Genomic DNA, 21,850 nt, shown 5'->3' on the forward strand with positions numbered 1-21,850 from the left:
AATATTATTTTCCCAAAAATAAAATATTTTACCGAATTTTCTTTTATTATTTTAATAAAAGATAATGAAATAAAATTATTTTCATTAAAATAGGAATTGAAATAATATTATTTCCAAAAAAAAATATTTTACCGAATTTTCTTTTAATAAAAGATAATGAAATAAAATTATTTAATTTATAATAGGAATTGAAATAATATTATATCCCAAAAATATTTATCATACATTTCAACTTACGGTTTTCACGTTGTTAAACCATTACCTTTCAACTTACTTATGATTGCAGAATTTCAATTTATGGTTTACCAATTAGGGTTTCTCTATACAACATACTTCAAAATTATGAAATCGATGATTTATTTTCCCCTAAATTCATGACAAAAACAAGTTTTTCTATACAACAAACTTCAAAATTATGAAATCGATGATTTATTTTCTCCTAAATTCATGACAAGAACAAGTCTCCCTAAATTCATGTATAAGAATAAGTCTTTCTAATTCAAAAAACAAGTTGGGCTCTGATACCAATTGTTGGAATTAATTAAAATAATTCCATAATAATCTTAAATCATAAACTATAATATCCTAGATCTTCATTCTTGTTCCTAAGATATGAAAGATAAAAGTAGAATATATATACCTGGATCCTTAGACATGATTAGATGAGATGGTCTTCCAAAATGGCAGAAATCATTTAGCATTATTTCTCCGATAATGGGGATTCAGAGAGAGAGCGTGGGATAAAAATAAGTTCGTCCTTATTTTTTATCAATCAACCTCCCTTTTATAATTTCTTCTGCCTTTTAGGACCATAACCGTCATAACTGCCACGCTAATTTCTAATTTGGCCTCTCATCAAATTAGAAATACCGCAAGGTATCCACAATTTAACATTCATAACAATAACGTCCTTAAGTCAAATCACAAACATCCTTAGATCACATAATATTGACTTATTATAATCAATGACCATATATATCCATTTAAATATATAAATGTCCTTTTAAATTCTAATAGGTGGGAGTAAAATGGGTGTAAAAAACAAAGTTAAATGAACATGGAAAAGTGGAGAAGCTCAAAGCATGTTTGGTAGCAAAAGGATACACCCAAAAGCATGGAGTGGATTATGAAGAAGTATTTGCTCTTGTGGCACATTTGGAGACAGTTCGTATGGTGATCTTTCTTGCAACACAAAAGGAGTGGAACATTTTTCATCTTGATGTTAAATTAACTTTTCTACATGGAGAGCTTAGTGAAGAAGTTTTTGTAGCACAACCACCTAGTTATGTGGTAAAAGGAGAAGAAGATAAAGTCTACAAGATGAAGAAAGCTCTATATGGACTCAAGCAGCTTCACGAGCCTGGTATAGTCGCATAGAAGCCTATTTTAGTAGGGAAGGTTTTATGCGATGTCCTTATGAACATACACGTTTTGTCAAGATGGGAGGTGAAGGTAAAATTCTCATTGTCTGTATTTATGTTGATGATCTCATATTCACTGGTAATGATGAAGTGATGTTTAACAAATTTAAGAGTTCGATGATGCAAGAATTCGACATGACAGACTTTGGGCAGATAAAATACTTTCTTGGGATAAAAGTGATGCAGAAGAAAGAAGGCATTTTTATATGTCAGAAAAAATACATAGAAAAGATATTGGAAAATTTTGGAATGGCTAATTGCAATGCAGTTCATAATCCAATTGTTCCTTGCTCTCATCTTACTAAAGATGGGAGTGGAAATAAGGTTGATAGCAGTCACTACAAACAATTGATTGGCAGTCTCATGTATCATACAGCAACACGCCTGATATTATGTTTGTTGTAAGTCAACTTACTCGATATATGAATTTTCCTACAGAACTTCATCACAATGCAGCAAAAAGAGTATTATAATATTTGAAAGGAATGCATGATTATGGTATTCTCTACAAGAAGGGAGGAGATGTGAAACTTAAAAGCTACACAGACAGTGACTATGCCGATGATTTGGATGATCATAAGAGTACATCAGGATATGTTTTTCAGCTGGGTTCTGGTGATGTGTCTTGCCTATCAAAGAAACATGAAATTGTTACATTGTCCATAACTGAAGTAGAATTTATTGCAGCAACTTCAGCAGCAACTCAGGCAATCTGGTTACAAAGAATTCTAGAGTATCTTCATTAGTTAGAGAATGATAAGTGCACAATTATACTCTGTGATAACAGTTCAAGTATTGCTTTATCTAAGAATCCAGTTTTATATGGTCATAGCAAGCACATTGATGCCAGGTTTCACTTTCTTCGCGATCTTACTAAAGAAAAAGTTGTTAAGTTAGTTCATTGTTCAAGTCAAAATCAAGTTGTTGATATAATGACAAAACCACTAAAATTGAACGTGTTTATAAGGCTCAGAGATTTTCTTGGCATGTGTTCTGCATCATCAGTTCTAAACTGAATTCTATTTTCAGTTTAAGGGAGGAAATGTTGAAGTGGTTAGTGTTAGTCATTTTTATCTAGTATATCCTTTTTAGAATTAGTTATTTTTAATTAGTTTTTCTTTGTAAACACCACTAAGTTAATAGTGGGTTAGTATTTATTCCTATTTTTTACTTTGGTGAATAACACCACTAAGTTAGTAGTGGGTTAGTAGTGTTCCTAGTTTCATGCTTTTGTAAGGTTATAAATAGTCTATCTTTTCCGTTATTATTTATATAATTATTAAGAAATTCAGACATTTTCTATATACTATTGTCTCTATAATGTTCGCATCCAATTCCATTCTTATAAGATATATTTAAGACGGTTTTGATGCAATAATTTTTTTATATTTCATAAACCATGATCTAATGAAGTCCTCTTATAAGGGCTTATAAGGGCTTGTTTGAGGAACCGGTTATTTTGATTTTATTTGAATTTTCTGCCAAATAACCTTGTTTGATAATTAGGAAAGAGTCAATTTTTTTATTTTTATTACAATTAATCTCTCTCTATTCATAATACATTTTCCATAAATTAATTTAATTTATATTAAAATATAATATAATAAAATAAATATTAAAAATATAGATAAGTTAATATTAACTTTTATTAATATATAAATAAATATTTTAATGAATATTAATTTTATAAATCACTACTATTATAATTTTATTTATATTGTGTATTTATTTTTATTTAATATAATTAATATAAAAAACTATATAAAATAAATTTAATAAGATAATAACCAAAAATTAAACAAGTCTATTAGAATATTTATTTAGAATAATTTTTAAATAATAATAATTTAATTTATAAATATTTAATTTAAATGATATATATTTATAAATTAATTAATAATTTTTATATATATTTAATTTATTTTTCTAATATATAGTTATTTATTTAAACTATTTAAAATTTAAATGGTATATTAGATAATATATTAAGTTATAATTTATTTTTTAAAATTTATTTTTAATTAATATAATTAATATAATTTTTTTAAATGAAATTATTTATTAATTTAATTTATATAAAAATAAATTTTATAATGGAATAAAATAAATATAAGATATATGTATTAATATTATTTTTTAATAATATAAATAATATTTAAGTAAAGAATAATTTAGATATTTTAATTAATAAAATAATTGATTAGATTAATGATGTGATGGTTGGATTTTAAGGTAAAATTATCCTAAAACTTAGAGATGAAACAAGGCCTTAATTTTTTTTTTAGAACGTTGGGTTCTGATGTTCTTATGGAGTGCGACTAATCCCCGCGGGCTAAGTACATAGCCCTCAAACATACTTAACTATTTAACTATGCCCAGAACTTGCCGTCTGACGGGCTCGAACCCAGAATCTCATGGTGGCCTGGGGGATATCCACCACTTGTTGCCGCTAGGCTAGAAGATGAAATAACAAGGCCTTAATTGATGAGCAGATGTAAAAACATATCAAATGATTCAATTACTTAGTTATAACATTGTTAGGTGGTTAAACAGACCCGTGCATTACACAGAAAAAACATATATATATTTTTAGGGTAATGTATTGAAAACAATTTAGTGGAGAATACAACATTAGCGACGGTATAAATCGTTGTTAAAAGCCCAAATTGCTGACGTTAATAATTATTAGTGTCGACGAATAAAACCATCGAATCTATGTCGTCTCTAAAGAATTGGTCGTTAAAAGATAATGATGTTTAACCACGACGATATTCCCCTAATGTCGATGTTAGTATCATTCTTTATCAGCGTCTACTCTCCCCTAACACCGACGTTGATAATGCTTGCTCTCGGGTTTTTAGAACATTTCTAGTTCTTTTATTAATGTCGGCATTCACCTAACGCTGACGTTAATATTGTTCTTTATCAACGTTGGCGCTCTCCTTACGCCGACGTTGATAATACTTGCTCTCGGGTTTTTGGCATTTTTTAAAATTTTATTAAACCTGTTTCATATGTTGTTATACTATTATTAAGAAAAGACCATTCACAAATAAAAAAATCAATTCCAAGTTTCAACAAAAATCTCAAATTGTATTAATACAAAATTTTCAAACCGTAAGTCAATAACTACTAATCGGGGGAGGAGGGGGAATCATAGACATAAGCGTCTGTATAGCCTCTTGTTGTGCATGCATAGCCTCTTCTTGTGAACGGATCATCGTGTGCATCTCTTCCATTTCACGTCCATGTTGTGTGCGCATCTCCTCCATCCTTACTTGCATGTTCTTGTTCTCCTCCATAGCGTTTCTTTTTATTGACGTTGAGACATACGTGTGTAATTGATGCTCGAGGAAGAATTTCTCCGTTGATTGAATCTAAAGTGCGTTGGCGTATTTCTAGCACGCTCCTTCAATGTCTGAGTCATTCGTTCAGCTACTCCATTCTCTTAAGGTGTTCGGAGAATAGTCTTTGTCATACTGATCTCATTCACAGCACACTACTCTCTAAAATCTGAATTAATGTATTCACCTCCGTTGTCGGATCTCAAACACTTAACCTTCTGATTTGTTTAATTTTCAACCAAAGTTTTCAACTTCTTGAAAATAAAAAATACTTCATACTTGTGCTTCATAAAGTAAACTCATACTTTTCTTGTCGAATCATCTATGAAAGTCACGTAGTAGTATGATCCGCCCGTAGAAGAAATAAGTGCAGGTCCCCACACATCAGTGTGTACCAACTCTAGCATTTATCTTTGAGCTCCTTCCTAATCTTTAAGAAACTCACCGTTTCTGTTTTCCAATATTGCAGTTTTCATATAATTGATGTTCAACAGACTTTAGTTCTGGAATCTGACCATTTTTCAAAAGAATCTTCATCCCTTTTTTGCTCATATGACCCAACCTGCAATACCATAGCTCACTGTTCTTCGAGTCATCAACTACAGCAACAATTGTTTCTCTACCTTTTAAAGTTGTGTATAACGTTCCAGTTTTGTGACATCGAGCAACAACTATTGCTCATTTAACACATTTCACGCATAATTTCTACAACTGAAACTGTGACCTTCGTCATCAAGTTATGTAACAAAAATCAGATTGTGCATTAAACTTGGAATGTGTCTCACCTTATTAATCTTCTAAACAAAACTATTTGTCATCTTCAATTTGATGTCCCCCATGTCAATAATATTCAGTGGGTCACCAACTACGAGATAAATTTTAGTATAGTTTATAGCCACATAATTCTCCATTATTTTTTGTGGGTAGTGGTGTGGAAAGACGCTCCCGAACCCATAAATCTATTGGGCTATCAACAGATAGAACCAACGCATCAGTGACAGTTTTATAACTGTGTTGGTTGCATCATTTTATCATCATATTTTCTCTTCAGTGTTTTGCAGTTACTCTTTAAGTGACCTTTCTTACCACAATTTCAGCAATCAAATATCCGTTCAGACTTGGACTAACTCCTCTTATTCCTCGAAATAGATATTCTCTTACCTCAGTTGAAATTTCTATCATTACTTATGCCCATTTTTCAACATTTAGATCAAAACATTTGAACGTTTCACCAGAATCAATATTACGAATCTTTTCAGAAAGAATACGATCTTTAACTTTAATAAATTTCAGTTTAGTATTTCTAACTGAATTACTAATTGATGCCCTCATAGGTTTTCAGCTATTTGGTAGAGATACTAATAAAATTAAGACACTAACTTCATCCTCAAAATCAATCTCAACAGATAGAAATTGATTCACAATTGTATTAAATTCATTCAAATGAGTAGTGACAGAATTACCATCAATCATTCTTAAGTTGAAGAGTATTTTCATTAAATGTACATTGTTGTTAGTAGATGGTTTATCATACATATTAGAGAGAGCTTTTATCAAACTCATGGTGGTCTTCTCCTTTTCTACGTTGTGAGCAACAATTTTGGCTAGCGTCAATCGGACAACTCCCAAAACATGTCTATCAAGGAATTTCCATTCAACTTCATTCAACCTCTCTAGTTTCTCACTCAAAAGAACATGAAGCTTCTTTTCATAGAAATAATCTTTAATCTGCATCTTCCAGAATGCATAATTTGGTGTCCTATAATGTTCTCATTTGATATTGTTTCTAATGCTCCGATCTAGCCTAGCAGCTCTGATACCAGTTGTTATGATTTGGATCCACAAATTTGACCTGCTTGAAACGATCTATAAAAATGTAATAAAGAATAACACAAGAAGACATAGATTTATAGTGGTTCACTCATATGAGCTACGTCCACTTCAGTCGCAACCATATTTCACTATAAAGAAGAAGAAATATAAAGGTTTTGTCTCACACTTTATCTCACTACAATTTTGTCTCCTCAATGTAAACCCTATTATAACATCCAGGTAATAAAATTTAAATAACTCTTAGTCAGGCTCAAGCCCAAATACAAATACAAAACCCAATAAACTCTAATTAACTATTGTAGAGTTTATTATCAGTGTAGTCTCCATAACTCAACACGACTGAAGAATTTAGACATCTGATTGAGGATTTTACTTGGGTCTCGTTTTTTACCGAGAAAAACAGCCCTCCTCGACACTCGACTGAGAAATCTCGCATCCGACCGAGAAGCCTTGTATCTGACCTACTTTCAATCGAGAAATCCAGCTAGACATGGTTTTCGATCGAAGACCAACACACACGATTGAAGCTCGGCCTCCGCGTTGATGGGGCACCCAGATCCGTTGACCCTAGGTTAAAACCGATCCAAACCCGCGTATTTAACCCGATTCACGACCCAGGATTTTAAATTTCTAATTGTTTTTAAAGAATTAAAAGTCCTAAAATATTTTTAAAAAATCCAAAATAATATAAAACGATTTCAAAATATTTCTATAATTTTTCAAAAAAATTTATTTTGATAATGACATATTTGAATTTATTTTAAAATTATAATTTCTTAAACGGATATTTTTCAGGTGTTTTCCTCTATAATTCTTAACATCAATCGCATATACCAACATTTAAATATTATTTTACAATTTTAAATGAAAAATAATAATTTGTTAAATAAAACATAATAAAAATCAAACTTTCAAATAAATAGCCAAAATTTTGTGAATTTTATACCGTTTTTTAAAAGGTACGGAGAATAAAGTACGAAAATCCTTTTCCGAGTATCACCAAACAACGAACTCAAAAGAATCTCTGATCAAATATACGTTTATATACGTATATAAAATATTTCATTCATTTTAAATTAAAAATCAATTAGCAACTCTTTCCTCAAATTAATAATTTTTTAAATTAATTATTTTTAATTAATTTATGAATACATATTCCTTTTAATCAAATTATGATTTAATTATTTTAAATCAAAAAAAAATAGAATTAATAATAAAAACTAATTATTGTTATAATTAATTTTAAAATGTCAAAATACATTTTTATATAAATCTTTTAAATATGTTTTATTAAAAGAATTTTAACACGCAAACCGATGTTGAAATTTCTCGAATCTCGAGATTTTCCGGGACAAGAAAATTTTGGGCGCTACAGTTTTGGACGCATATTTTTTTAAATCGAGTAGTTTTCGAGACTTATGCATTCTAATTTGTTGAAAGTGATTTGAGTGACCTAAAATTTTTGATACGAGGAATATTTGAGAAAATTCGGAAAAAGGTAGATTTAGTATTTATTTTTTATAAAACTTCGGAATGACATAATTTTTTGTGCGGTATACTAATTTTGGACATATTTGTGTTTTAAATTAAGTAATTTTTTGAGATATACACTATTCAAACTAGGGATGGCAATGGGTATCTGTATACCCGATATTTGTGGTTGAAAAAAATACTCAATCGGGTTTAGAGTTGGGGATAGGGAGTATGCGAAACCCAAACTCGATAACCGTTTATATAAATAATAAAAATAAAATATTTTTTATTAAGATTAATGTAACATTTCAAATACCTCATCATTACAAACATTATCTTTAATACATTATTTATTATGTTCTTATTCGCACTTCACTCCAATTTTATTTTTTAATATTCCCCAAAAAAAGGTATAACCTCTCTTTGTTACTCTTTAATTATTTATCTTCAACTTTTTCTTTAAATAACAAAATGTTATTTCTCTCATATCTTATTTATCTTCATTCTTTAACTTTTTTTTAAAAAAAAAACTTCATTCTAACATTTTTCTCCAGCTCTACAATAAAGTTGTTATCTTCTTTAACATCTACAACATAAATATGTAGGTAAGTAATGTTTTCATTTGTTTTTTCAACATTTCGATTAATAATTTTAAAATTATTTATATTTAATAAAGTTATATTTCTTATTCTTCAACTTATATAATCTTACAAAAATTTAATCGGTTAATGGGTATCCCAAATCGGGGACGAGGATATAAAGAGAGGTACTCGTCGGGGTCGGGTAGTAAAATGATTATTGGGTTCAGGAATAAGTACTTAACTACCCGGTGGGTAAGGTACCGTTGTCATCCATAACTCAAACTCTCAAATGCGTTTTAAATACTTTAAAAAATATGTGATGAGTGACAATAGTTTAAAAAATAAAAAAGAGAGAAAAATTACTGTTTTATTTTACAAATGTGATCAATTAATTAAAAAAAAAAAACTATGTTAAATTAAGAAAGAAGAGAAAGTTTCAATGACTTGTTGCCATCTTTATTCTTGTTAGCAAATTCAATCATGTAATGAAAAGCGATAATTAACCCCGATTCCATCTAATCGATCAACTATCTTCCCAATGACTCATTGTGCTGCCAAAGGATATCTTCTTTGATGCTTCATCTGTATTTATATCTTTCAACTATAACCAGAAACACTATTGAAAGGGGGACATAAGTTGCTTCATCTTCCAAATGATAGTTAACAAAGAAAATCATAGAAACAAATTAGTTGAAAGAAAGTTCATATTTACAACCACGATCGAAACCCTGAGAAGAATAAGTCAATCTAGTGAAAACTTTGAAATTTTCAATATCCAAATTTCTTCAATTTCTTCTTCTTCTAAATGTGACCATTATTTACTTTTTATTTGTATTCAACGAGATCCGAACAAAATAAAATATATATTTTAATATTATTTTAATATACAAATGAGTGAATATGTCCATATCTATAGAAGAGACATATACAAAATTTGAAAACCAAAATTGTATTGTTAATAAAAAAAATAGTTTGATTTATTGGTTAGAGTATTCGTCATCAACAAATAAGGCATATTGTTTTATTATTATTTTCTTTTTCTTTTTTCTAAATAATGTTAATTTGTCTAATATATCAAACATTCTCATTGTAGAATTTGATAATTGAAAAGTGGCAAATAAGGAAAATTTGTGCATTTTCATATTAGTTATGGAAAAAAAAATTTGCCTCATACTATTTACGAGAAAAAAAAATTAAAAGTTTGATGAGGCCAGCAAAATATATTGATAATTTGATATATGCTCAATCTAACTAGAAAAAAGAGAAATTATTTACGTTTATAATTAGTTGCTTGTTAGCGGTTCAAGTTTGTGATTTTAGAGGTAATAATGAACTTTATTTTCATTTAATCCTAAAAGAATTAAAATTTGTGATGTCCTTGAAAAAATGAGTACAAAAATTGATGAAGTTGTAATCGGAATATTCTAATAAATGCACAATATGTCGCTCTCAAAATTCAAAAAAAAAAATTACATGGTCAATAGTGTATGTCATTTTATTCATGAAAAAGTTAGAGATAAATATTTTTATATTTTGATTGATACCGATTTATTAATTTTTGATCCGCTTTCTCATAGGTGAATAAAATTCATTCTTTATTTTATCATCTTATGACTTAGTCATCAGTTAGATTAACAGACATTTTTAACATTATAAAAATGACTCGAACAAGAAATGAATTGTTTTTCATTTGATAGATATTACATTACAAATACAGTCCAAACGCAAGCAACTATCTGAGTGACGTAAGGCCATAGTCCATAGATGAGAGTTTCTTTCAAACATTTGATCAAACCTCAATATAGTAATACTATTATTGACTAATGTTCTGTTAATGACATAGATTCAAGTCAACATAAAAGACCAGTATTATCATCTCTTTATCCCTACATGAAATCATATATATAATAGTAATCTGTTTCATAACAATAACCCAGATAACAACTTTTTAAGATGAGTAATCTGCTCCTTTCTTTGCTTATTCTTTCTATTTCATCCTTGTTTGTGTCAGTGATTATGTGTGCTTCAAATAATTTCACAGACCAATCCGCCCTTTTAGACTTCAAATCCAAACTCAACTTCTACAATCCAATACTCAACCAAAACTGGACAACTTCAACCAACTTCTGCAATTGGGTTTGTGTCTCATGCAGTTCTCGTCGACAGAGGGTCACCTCTCTTCGGCTCATGAACATGAACCTGACAGGAACCATTTCACCATATATAGGTAATCTCTCATTTCTCATCTTATTAGACCTCAGAAACAACCAATTGAACGGTCACTTATTTCAAGAGATTGGCAACTTATACCGCTTGAAACTTGTCATTTTACAAGGCAATCAGTTTCAAGGTTCAATACCTCCTACTCTATCCAACTGTCACCAACTTCAAGTCATATCTCTTGCTAATAACCAGTTCGATAATGTCATACCTAAAGAATTAGGCTACTTACCAAATCTTCGAACTCTATATCTAAGCGGTAACAACCTCATAGGTCCATTGCCTTCGACTCTCGTAAACATATCGAAGACACTTCAGTACTTATCGCTGGGATCAATGGGTTTGACTTCATTCCCACCAATTCTATTCAACATGTCTTCTTTATTATCACTAATTCTTACGCAAAATAGCATCCCTGGTGAAATCCCAAAGGACTTTTGTAAGTATTTTCCCAGGCTTCAATTGCTTGATATTGCCTTCAATCAGCTATCTGGCGAGTTGCCATCTGAAATAAGTCATTGCCAAGAGCTTGTAGAGTTATATCTTCCATACAATAATCTTCATGGAAGTATACCTCAAGAATTGGGTACTATGTCGAAACTAGAAGTCATCTATCTTGGAAACAACAGTTTTAATGGTGGTCTCCCACCTGCTTTGTCGAATGTTTCTACCTTAAAGAAAGTTTGGTTTGGAACAAACAACTTACAAGGGAGTATACCGGTCGAGTATGGGCTTCTATCGAATCTAGTTGAGTTCAACATGGAGGGGAACAATCTTATCGGAGTCATACCTCCAAGTATGTTCAATATCTCAACTTTGCAGATATTCTCAGTTGCCTTTAATGCTATTTCGGGAGAACTTCCTCCTTTTAAGCTTCCTAGTCTTGAGAGACTATATCTTAATACGAATCAAGTGAGTGGAAACATTCCTGAATCTATATCGAATTCCACTAACATTTTCTTGATCGATCTCGGATTCAACATGTTATTTGGGTCGGTGCCTCGAAGTGTAGGCAAGTTGAGATTGTTGCAGTTCTTCCATGTTGACAATAACATGCTGACAGGGGAAAGAGATGGTGAAGAGCTTGTTTTTATCGATGCACTTACAAATTGTCGTTCATTGGTGAGATTGGTTTTATTATCAAATCCGCTTAACGGGTTCCTTCCATATTCCATTGGCAACTTCTCGAACTCTCTCCAGAGTTTTCTCGCTGATGATTGCAATATACAAGGTTCGATTCCTCCTGGAATTGGTTCTTTGGAGAAATTGAACTATTTATCATTAAGCAACAATAACATAACAAGAACTATCCCTTGGAAAGTTGGAGGAATGAAATCTCTACAAAGGCTTTATCTAGATAAGAATAGAATTGAAGGTTCCATTCCAAATGACTTGTGTCAACTACAAAATTTGGGAGAGATTTCACTCCAAAGTAACAATCTTTCTGGACCAATCCCAACTTGTATGTATAACATCACTCGTCTTCAGCGCTTAGACTTGAGCTCAAACATGCTGACATCTTCCATTCCTGAAACTTTATGGAGCCTTAACAATCTTATAGCCATGAACCTATCAGCCAATTCTATAAGTGGGGAGCTACCCGTAAACATTAAATCGCTTGCTTCGTTGGAAAACATCGACCTATCTCGAAACATGATCATCGGCGACATTCCAAGCGTATTTGGGGAGTTTAGAAACCTGAATTCAATCAACTTGTCACACAACTTGCTCCAAGGATCTATTCCTGAATCACTTGGTGGGTTGCTGACGTTAGAAGCCATGGATCTATCTCATAATGAATTGAGTGGAAATATTCCAACATCTCTGGAGTCAATTACAAGTCTCTCCTACTTGAATTTGTCATACAACAAGTTATCCGGACAGATACCCTTTAGAGGTCCCTTTGCAAAATTCAAAGCATGGTCTTTTGTGGGTAATGAAGACTTGTGTGAACAACAACAAGCTTCTTTTATGGGATTTAAGTCATGTGAAAGCATAACCAACAAAAACAACAACAATGTGAAGAACATTCTACTTTGATATGTTGTACCTGGGATGTCATTTCTTCTTGTTGTTTCTTTCATTGTCATCGTAGTGTGTAAGAAATGTCGCGGAATAGATGACAAGAAGAATATAGTTCCTCCAGATGTTTTGGGACCAGATATTGAGCATAGGATGATTTCTTACTCGGAGCTTGTTCGTGCCACCGAAAACTTCTCTGAATCGAACCTACTCGGTTCAGGAAGCTACGGTGTTGTCTACAGAGGTATACTCGCGGACGACAGTACAATAGTTGCTGTAAAAGTATTGAATTTGCAACAAGAGGGTGCTTACAAGAGTTTCGATGCAGAGTGTCGTGTGCTGCGATCTGTTCGACATAGAAACCTTGTGAAAGTGATTACTTCTTGTTCTAATCCTGAGTTCAAAGCCTTGATTCTCCAATACATGTCCAACGGTAGCCTTGACAAATGGCTATATACTCAAAACTACCGGTTGGATCTACTCCAAAGGTTGAGCATCATGCTGGATGTGGCATTTGCTTTGGAGTATCTCCATCATGGTCAAATTGAGCCAGTGATTCACTGTGATCTAAAACCAAGCAATGTTCTTTTGAACGATGAAATGGTGGGTCATTTGGGTGATTTTGGAATTGCAAAGATTTTAGCTGAAGGCGATAAGACTGCAGCTAACACTAAGACATTAGGCACCATAGGATATATAGCACCAGGTAATTAACACTTTGACCTTTATTCTTTCCTTTTTCTCTACTACTAAAACTAATAGGCATATATGATATTGATTTGGATAACAAACAGAATATGGTTCGGAAGGAATGGTGTCAACAAATGGAGATGTTTATAGCTATGGCATTATGCTAATGGAAACAATGACAGGGAAGAAGCCAACTGAGGAGATGTTCAACGAGAGTAGAACCTTGAGGGAATGGGTTAAGGAATCATACCCGGACTCTGTTTTCGAGGTTATTGATGCAAGTATATTTGTGCTAGGGAAAAAAGATTGTTGCTCTTCTATAATAGAAGTAGCTTTAAATTGCTCTAGAGAAGGGCCGGGAGAGAGAATCAGCATGAAAGAGGTTGTGTTAACATTAAGCAAAATCAAACAAAGGTTACTATTGGATACCTAGTAGTAGTTTTTGTGGTTTGGTTGGGAGTTAGCAGAGAGACGGTTGTATTGGTCCAAGACCAGCCATATATAAATTTGTATCATCTAAAAAGTCTTTGTATATTTTAATATTTAGAAAATAGTAATAGTTATCTTAGTGGTTTAGAAAAGAGTAATAATCATATTAATGGTTGAAAAATTTAATGAAATGACACTAAAGATCACCTTATTTGTTATAAGTGTCGGCGCATAAAATTAAATACGCTTGTGACACTTTTCTTTTCTTTCGGACGATTTTGCCCATGTCGCGAGACGTCCACAATTGCGAGACGTAACCGGTATTCGCGAGAAGCAAATTTTTTTTATTTTTTTAAAAAAAAAAAATCGTCTCGCAATTGCCGGTTGCGTCTCGTGAATACCAGTTGATGCAACCGAATGTTGCGTCTCGCAACGGGGACATTTTCGTCCAAAAAAAAAAATGTCACCAACGTATTTAATTTTATGCGCTGGCACTTATAACAAATAAAATCTTTAATGTCATAGTAGGTAATGTGATAAAAAATTTAAATAAAAAGTTATATTTTTCAACTACATGAATTTTTTTTTTAGACTCATCTTAACTTTAGTTTCTAGATCAAAACAACTCAGTTCATTATTAGATCATTTCTTTGCTTAATCTCAGAATGGAATGGCTTACCTTAAAAAAAATTAGTTAAATTACTATAAAAAAATGTATCATTAGACTCTTAAAAATTTAATCCAAATTTTAACTACTTTACCAACCTAATTCTTACCAAACAAATGTGTTTGACAAAAACAAAATAGGACAAAGATATATGAAGAAAAAGAGACAAAGCCTACTTTTTCAAATAAGTCAAAAGGTCCCGACCAGAAACCAGAATAAATAATTTAAAATTCTAAAACACCACAAATTTTTAGATTCGTAAAATGTCATTCCAAAATCAGTAACTAGATTGAAGAGAGATTCCAATGCAGAAAGTACATATATATAATGCACATAAAATAGAATGATATCATCACTTGATGCTTGCATTGGGAATGGAGGACGTGCATGGCCCATCCGAAGTCATAAATGGTATGCCCTTAAACGTAGCCACTCCCTTCTCACTAGTGAAAAGATGCTGCATTCACAAAATCACGTTATAATCTCGATCATCAATCTTTATACCAAATGAAGCAAAAAATCATGTTATAATCTCTATCATCATTCTAATGGAACCGTGATTGTACCAAAGATTATGATAAAATATCAGCTTCTAAATAGGTTATGGATGTGATAATCAAACAAAGACTATAAAAAGGGCAATTAGGCACGTACTGGTGTTATCTTGTCCAACTGTTTCTTTTTTGGATTCAATACATCTTCTGGTTTTCCATCATGCCTGAATGAAAACATTGAAAGACAGTGCATTTAGTAACCTCATCCAACAGTTTATCCTAAGAAAAATGCTCTCAACACAGAAATGCATAGTACCCAGAAAATGAAACACATTCCCCCACTTTCGCCCCTTTTGGAGGAATTAGAGGCTCAACAACGGTATGGTCTTCATTTGAAGCACATAACACCTGAAAGAGACCATGAATCAACAATAATCCAAAATTAATAGTATGAAGCACTTAAGGAAGCTTTATATCAACATTAGCTTACAAGATTTATGGTGCTTTTTGATCAAACTGAAAAATTAAGTTTTAGAAGGTTGAATATTGAATTCTAAATGTTAAATAAACCAAATGAAATTTTAAGTTCCTGATATGTAAGTTAATATCATAAAATGTGAAACTAATATCGGGAGAGTACTTCACATAAAAGTTATCTCAAAGTAAGGTAATACCAAACTGCAAGAGTTAGGAGGAGGAAAGCAAACAAAAAGAAAGTACCAGGCCTTCGGACACGACATCCCTCAGCTTTCCGGGTTTCACATTTGTAATTAGCACAATTTGGCGGTTCTGTATAATATTACAAAAAACCAAATTCACGAGACATTAGACAAAATCTACATAAATGAAAATTAAAATGGATGTTAATTGAAAGCCCTACTGTCAGCTCTTCAGGAGTGCAATATTTTGCTAGACCACTGACAACTTGTCGTACTTTAGCTTCACCCACATCTATCTCTTCAACTAGCAAACTGCACCAGTAATCAAGATTCTAGTTTATGAGAATGTAATCAAGAATATTATCTGTTATTAATTATGAATTCAAACATGTAAATGAAATATGCAAAAATGTAGTCTACTATACCTGTCAGCTGAGGGATGCTTCCATGCTTTGCGAATTAGGCCTACCTGTATTCTCAATAAACTAACACTTGTCTCTTCATCTTTCTTCTCTTCTACCTTTTCAGGCAATTTTGTCTTCTCCTGTTTTGTCTGCTTATCCGCTTTTGCCTTTTCCTTAGGGTTCAAACAATTTAGTATTGTCAATTAGCAGAAACAAAATCAAGACAACTTCCATAATGTTATTGTTGAGATCTCTAATGAAGAGAACAATAAAAACAAATTGCAAACTAATACTTCTGAGATAAGTGTATTCTCTACTTACCTTTTCAGGCAATTTTGTCTTTTCCACTGTGGCCACTTTAACCTCTTTCGCCTTTTCCTTGAGGATCAATAAATTAAATTTTGTCAATTTGCAGAAGTTGGATTGAAGTACAAAATCCATAAAATGAACACACCATCCATATTTCATTTTGGGCTTATTTGATTCCCAGTGAGAAACAGCCAATTTAGTATCTGACTAAGTTATGTTTCCAAACGAGATATCTTGCAGAAAATAGTGTTTATTTTTTAATTCTACGTTAATGTGTATCCATTTTTACCCTTCATTCAAGGATTACAACATTCTTATGAGTAAAAAACGCTCTCCCCTCGACTTAAACAAAGAAAAGAGAAATGTCATTGAAAAGAAAAACATGCATGTTGAGGTACCTTATCAGCAGGTTTCTTTCCCTCAGAGTTGTTTCCACTTTTCACGGTGTTATCCACCACCTGCACCTTCTCAACAGTTTTTGGTAGCTGCACAAATTAGGAAAATTTAACGAAAGTGAATTCTAATTAAAGTTGGCAAGCAACTTTAGTTGATCAGCATGTGAGTACACTTACCAAATAATAAGCATGAAAAATAATTTCATTTGGTTTGTTAGGAAATCTAGGGAGATCATTCAATAAAATGCATTTATTCAAATAACACATCACCAAGGAACTAGCTACATGGTTTTTATAATAACATACAAAGTATATGCAAGTACAACAAAAGGTAAGCAATCATAACCATTTTATTTGAATAATGAAATCAAAATATGGCCTGTTTTGGTATGCATATTTCTCATATGGATCATGATCTGAAAAAATTACATTTGTTATGTTCAAAGATCATCAACTGTTCTAAAAAATAATCTAGAACATGGTTAAGAAATAATGTAGATCATGACAAAAAATAAATAAAAAAGTCTGCAAAATGGAGCCAAATATCACACTATAATCTGAAATTCTGGATCATGATCTAAAAAAATCATCTTTATACCAAATGAAGTCGAAAATAATACTATAATCATGATCAGATGGAAGAGAGATAAATAAAAATAAAAACTTATACCAAAGAAAACAAAATCACATTTAATTTTTATTTTAGCAAATTTCCATTGGGATTGTGACAAAATATCAGTTTCCAAATAGACTCAATGATTGATGTAGTGCACTAAAGTGTAATAACTAAGTACAACTTCAATTTGAATCAGTACAAAATCTATATACAAACTAGCCATGAATAATGAGTTAAGATTGGTTACTGAAAACATCACCTACAACACCAAGTCAGTGAATAATTAAAATATGAACATATATATATATATATATATATATATATATATATATATATATATATATATATATATACTTTGGATGATTTCTAGTGTTGAATTTTATATGTTACAACAATTTCAGGTCTAAATTAATTTACATGTAGATTAACTCATACTAATATTTAATAGGGACTCTATCCTTGACTGAAATCAACAAACTGCTTTACTTCCATACTGAATCTAGTAACAAATCTCCAATCATATAACATTACTTACTGGAGGTGCAAAGTTGACTTTCTCTACATGTATCTTTTCAAAGGCTTCTCCAAAATCCTCCTTATTCTGCACAAGCAAGTATCAAGAAATCAATTAGATTATGTCCTAGATAAACAAGAATGGTCAATAAAAGAAATATTTCATGATAGACCTATAAAATCCATATGGTGTAGAAATGTACATATATTTGAATAATAAGGAATTGTTAGAAAGGAAAGACTCTTTGTTTTTCTAATCTAAATGTCTTTGTCATTGGTGATATATCCTCCATCTCCACTTTTATTTCCTATTTACTGCAGCTTATCTCATAGATAGCACTTATGGATTAATTTGCTAGAATATTCAATTTTCACAAGTACAGTTCCAAATAATCAAGTCACAACTAGAAGAATGCTAGACAGCATTTGTGAGAATAAACATGTTTTCTGTTTCAAAGGGTATGAAATTACTGCATTAACAGAAATGTAAAACTGCACTAAGTCATGCATATTTCATGTAAATCTACTCAAAAGAAAAAACAGTATTTAATGCATCAAAAAATAATTCCTTATATGTAACATTACAACATAGAGCTACTCAATTACATGTTTACAATTATATGATCAATACATTTAGTACCTGAATATAATCCACCCATCTCAGTAAATGTGGCAAGGTTTTCCTGTCTGAATCAGGGAGACTAACCTGCCAACAGAAGATCAATCAACATTTGTTATATCTATCATGTAGGATCACATTCTGACCAACTATCATTTTTTGACACATATAAGTGGTTCATCTTCCTATGTTGTTATAAGCAATAATATGAAGCTCATACGTTCTAGAAATGAGAACATTGCAGCAAATGATACACATAATTTATTTTCCAGCACCAATTATTAAACATTTTGCAATTCTTGGTACCAACTTATATGCTGCCTATCAAGGGATGAAATGAGAGAAGACGGACAAACTAGAGAGTATAAGAAATTCTGAAGATATATGGATGAACCATTATACTGAAGGGTAACTGGATGGTCAAGTGTACTATTCAACTTAAGCTGTAATGCTGTATTATGAATAATAACCTTAAAATCATGATTATATAAATAAAAATTTACTGAATGCAAAATAAAGACAATTCAAACAATAAATTATGTAGACTTTTGAAAGACATCTTCACTATTCATTTAAAGCTAAATAAGGGTTAGTCATTTTTCAGATGTTTGAGAATCATAAAAGAAAGTCGTTCACTATTGAGATAACAGAGGAAGTGTGACCAGGATATGGGCATATTCTTCAAAGAGGATTATAATACCCAGTCTACCCTAGTATTGATTGACTAAATAAATTGTGATACGAATCAAACTTAGATTAAGGCAAGAAAAATATGAGAGTACAAATGAGAGCCTCTGATAATTTTTCTTTCCAAGTATTTTAATAGAGTACAACCAGGGTTTAAAAAATCTAAGAAAAATGGTGAGAAGTTGCAAGAGGATTAAGAGAAGGATATAAAAGAGAAGATGGACAACAGGATGATTCAATTCAAGCTAATAATCAGTGATCTCTTCATCCTATATAGGCTTTGACATAACAACTTGTGCCAGCTAACAATGGAATCTAAAGAGAATATAGCTTGTTATTTATGGCCTTCTGTTAGTTTGGGTAGTTTCTAGCTCCCTATTCCATATACACTTTTTATACAACCGCTTGATATATCTGTAACAGAAGTTACAGAAGCAAGCAGAAAATTAGACAAGAGTATAGAACCTTTCATAATTTCATTCAATAAATCAAAACACTAACATAAATCTCCTATATTTATAGAATAATCCTAGCTATATCTATAGCCTAAAGAGACCATTGGTCCCTCCTAAAAATGAAAAAGGCTTTGACTCAATTATGTTAAAAATGATAACAACAATTTGATATCACATATAAACACATAAACAAAGAGGCCCTTCAATAGACAGATTACCGCATCCAAATTAGCTTAACAGCTTTATAAATCCTAATAAATTGTAAAATTCCAAGACATGATCGACCTTCAACGTATTCATAAATGGGAATGAATCCACTAAGAAATGATAGAATATAGAATAATATGACAAGAAAAGATGGCCCTTGTCTTTTCTTATATGAAATACATATAATGTAAAGAAAAAGAATATCATTCACTTGGGAGACACAAAAGATCTTGATCCTTAAAGAATGAAATAATAAACACATCATCATAAGAACCAAAAAGAATTATGATGTGGAAAGCACCAAATTACAGTGATGACAAACTAACTATCATGTAACTTCCTTCTTCAAAGAAAATATACGCAACAGAACATGACAATTTTACACCCAACAATTGTTACCACCTTTTGGAGGAAAAATATTATTAGAACAGGTGGAAATACATACCACATAGGGATACACTGCTGAAAATACAGCAATATCATCTACAGACGGTTTCATCCCCTCTCCACGAATAACAGATACTGGTGCAAGTGATTCATTTAATTCAGTGAGAGTCCTCAAGCAACTATCAGAATCTACAGGAAAGTTTTCAGCAATAGATATCCATTTCATCTCCTAAGAAAAAATAATGTTTCAACATTAGTATAAAAGTATAGTTTCACAAACACTTATATGAAGCCTACAAAACTCCTACAAAATGTTTTGCAGAGGTATAGCTAAGCACAAAAGATGTCCCAGATCAAACATGCAAGGATACATTCCTCCTACTCAACAAAAGCATAATCTGACCTTATCATCGATTTTGCAAGAAATAATCTTTTCGCACAAGCTCTTGATATCACTTTGCAAAGTATCATCCTTGAAACTTTCCTGACAAGTCAAATGCTAAAGATTTAGATGCATCCATTAATGCAGAAACATTATCAAAACTACCCAGTTAGTGAAAACTACAAACTGACAAAAGAGAATAAAGTTGCGTTCACAATGGCGATTAATCATCAATCACTAGCATCTTCATTCTTCACCAAATATGAACCACGCATTACATTTCACAGAAGAGACCATTGAATTTATCGAAAGGCATACAAGAATGATTAATGAAGAAATACTGAACAATTCATTCAAGTAATTCATTTGCGTTGCGACTAAATCCAGCTTGAGAATGAGTATGATAATAGGTGCTTACATAATCCAGTTTGAGGTTCTTACAGAGAGCCGAAGCAATGAGTTGATTTCTACTCAGAACATCTTTCTGTTTTAGAATTGCCATTTCCCTCAGTCTCCAAATGGGTTCCGTCTCAAAAGGTTTTGCGTCTAGGTTTTTGTACTCCTTAGACCTTCCCACTATATATAAATCTATCCCTAACTTCTACAATTTTCTTTACTAACTTCACTCAATTTTGTTTTTTTTTTATTATTATTGTTTTATTTTAAAAAGAACAAAAACATGACATCCCAAACAACCTACGTCATAATATCCCGATTCAAGTCGAAGTGTTTTCAGATGAATTGAATCCGTGATTTTTTTATTTTTTAATTCAATTGTGGATTATTACTTTTTTTTTTAATAAAAATTAAAATAAATTCTCTAATAATCTTATAATAAATGTTTTTCACTAATAAAATAGTTAGATTTAAAATAGTAAAATTGAGAGTTAATTTAAAATGATTCATTCAAGAATTTACTTAAAATTATAAAATTTATTTTTAATTAATATTAATTATATATTATTTTATATACAATTAAGAATTTAAGAATTTTAATAATTATTTTTTTATTTTTTTCTATTTTTTTCTATTTTAATATAAAA

The 21,850-nt window shown here is 31.2% G+C and overlaps 3 protein-coding genes across 3 annotated transcripts; 2 read left to right on the forward strand and 1 right to left on the reverse strand.

The window, feature by feature from the left end:
• Positions 1-10,845: 10,845 nt before the first annotated feature.
• Positions 10,846-12,912, forward strand: LOC124909727 (LRR receptor-like serine/threonine-protein kinase GSO1). The gene has a single exon (XM_047450376.1). The coding sequence runs from the start codon at positions 10,846-10,848 to the stop codon at positions 12,910-12,912; it is 2,067 nt and encodes a 688-aa protein (XP_047306332.1).
• A 15-nt stretch (positions 12,913-12,927) lies between these two features.
• LOC124909728 (probable LRR receptor-like serine/threonine-protein kinase At3g47570) lies at positions 12,928-14,017 on the forward strand. Its single transcript, XM_047450377.1, has 2 exons — positions 12,928-13,600; positions 13,689-14,017. Exons 1-2 carry the CDS (start codon positions 12,928-12,930, stop codon positions 14,015-14,017), a joined length of 1,002 nt encoding a protein of 333 aa, XP_047306333.1.
• Positions 14,018-14,830: 813 nt separating this feature from the next.
• LOC124945147 (aminoacyl tRNA synthase complex-interacting multifunctional protein 1) lies at positions 14,831-21,343 on the reverse strand. The gene is made up of 13 exons (XM_047485530.1): positions 21,226-21,343; positions 20,829-20,909; positions 20,484-20,654; positions 18,711-18,776; positions 18,093-18,158; positions 16,945-17,031; positions 16,559-16,615; positions 16,259-16,410; positions 16,055-16,145; positions 15,895-15,963; positions 15,491-15,582; positions 15,335-15,398; positions 14,831-15,137 (listed from the first exon to the last, which is right to left on the reverse strand). The coding sequence occupies exons 1-13, from the start codon at positions 21,307-21,309 to the stop codon at positions 15,033-15,035; spliced, it is 1,185 nt and encodes a 394-aa protein (XP_047341486.1). The 5' UTR covers positions 21,310-21,343; the 3' UTR covers positions 14,831-15,032.
• Positions 21,344-21,850: the final 507 nt, after the last annotated feature.

Source organism: Impatiens glandulifera, chromosome 7 (genome assembly GCF_907164915.1).
Source record: "Impatiens glandulifera chromosome 7, dImpGla2.1, whole genome shotgun sequence".
Taxonomy (NCBI): Eukaryota; Viridiplantae; Streptophyta; class Magnoliopsida; order Ericales; family Balsaminaceae; genus Impatiens; species Impatiens glandulifera.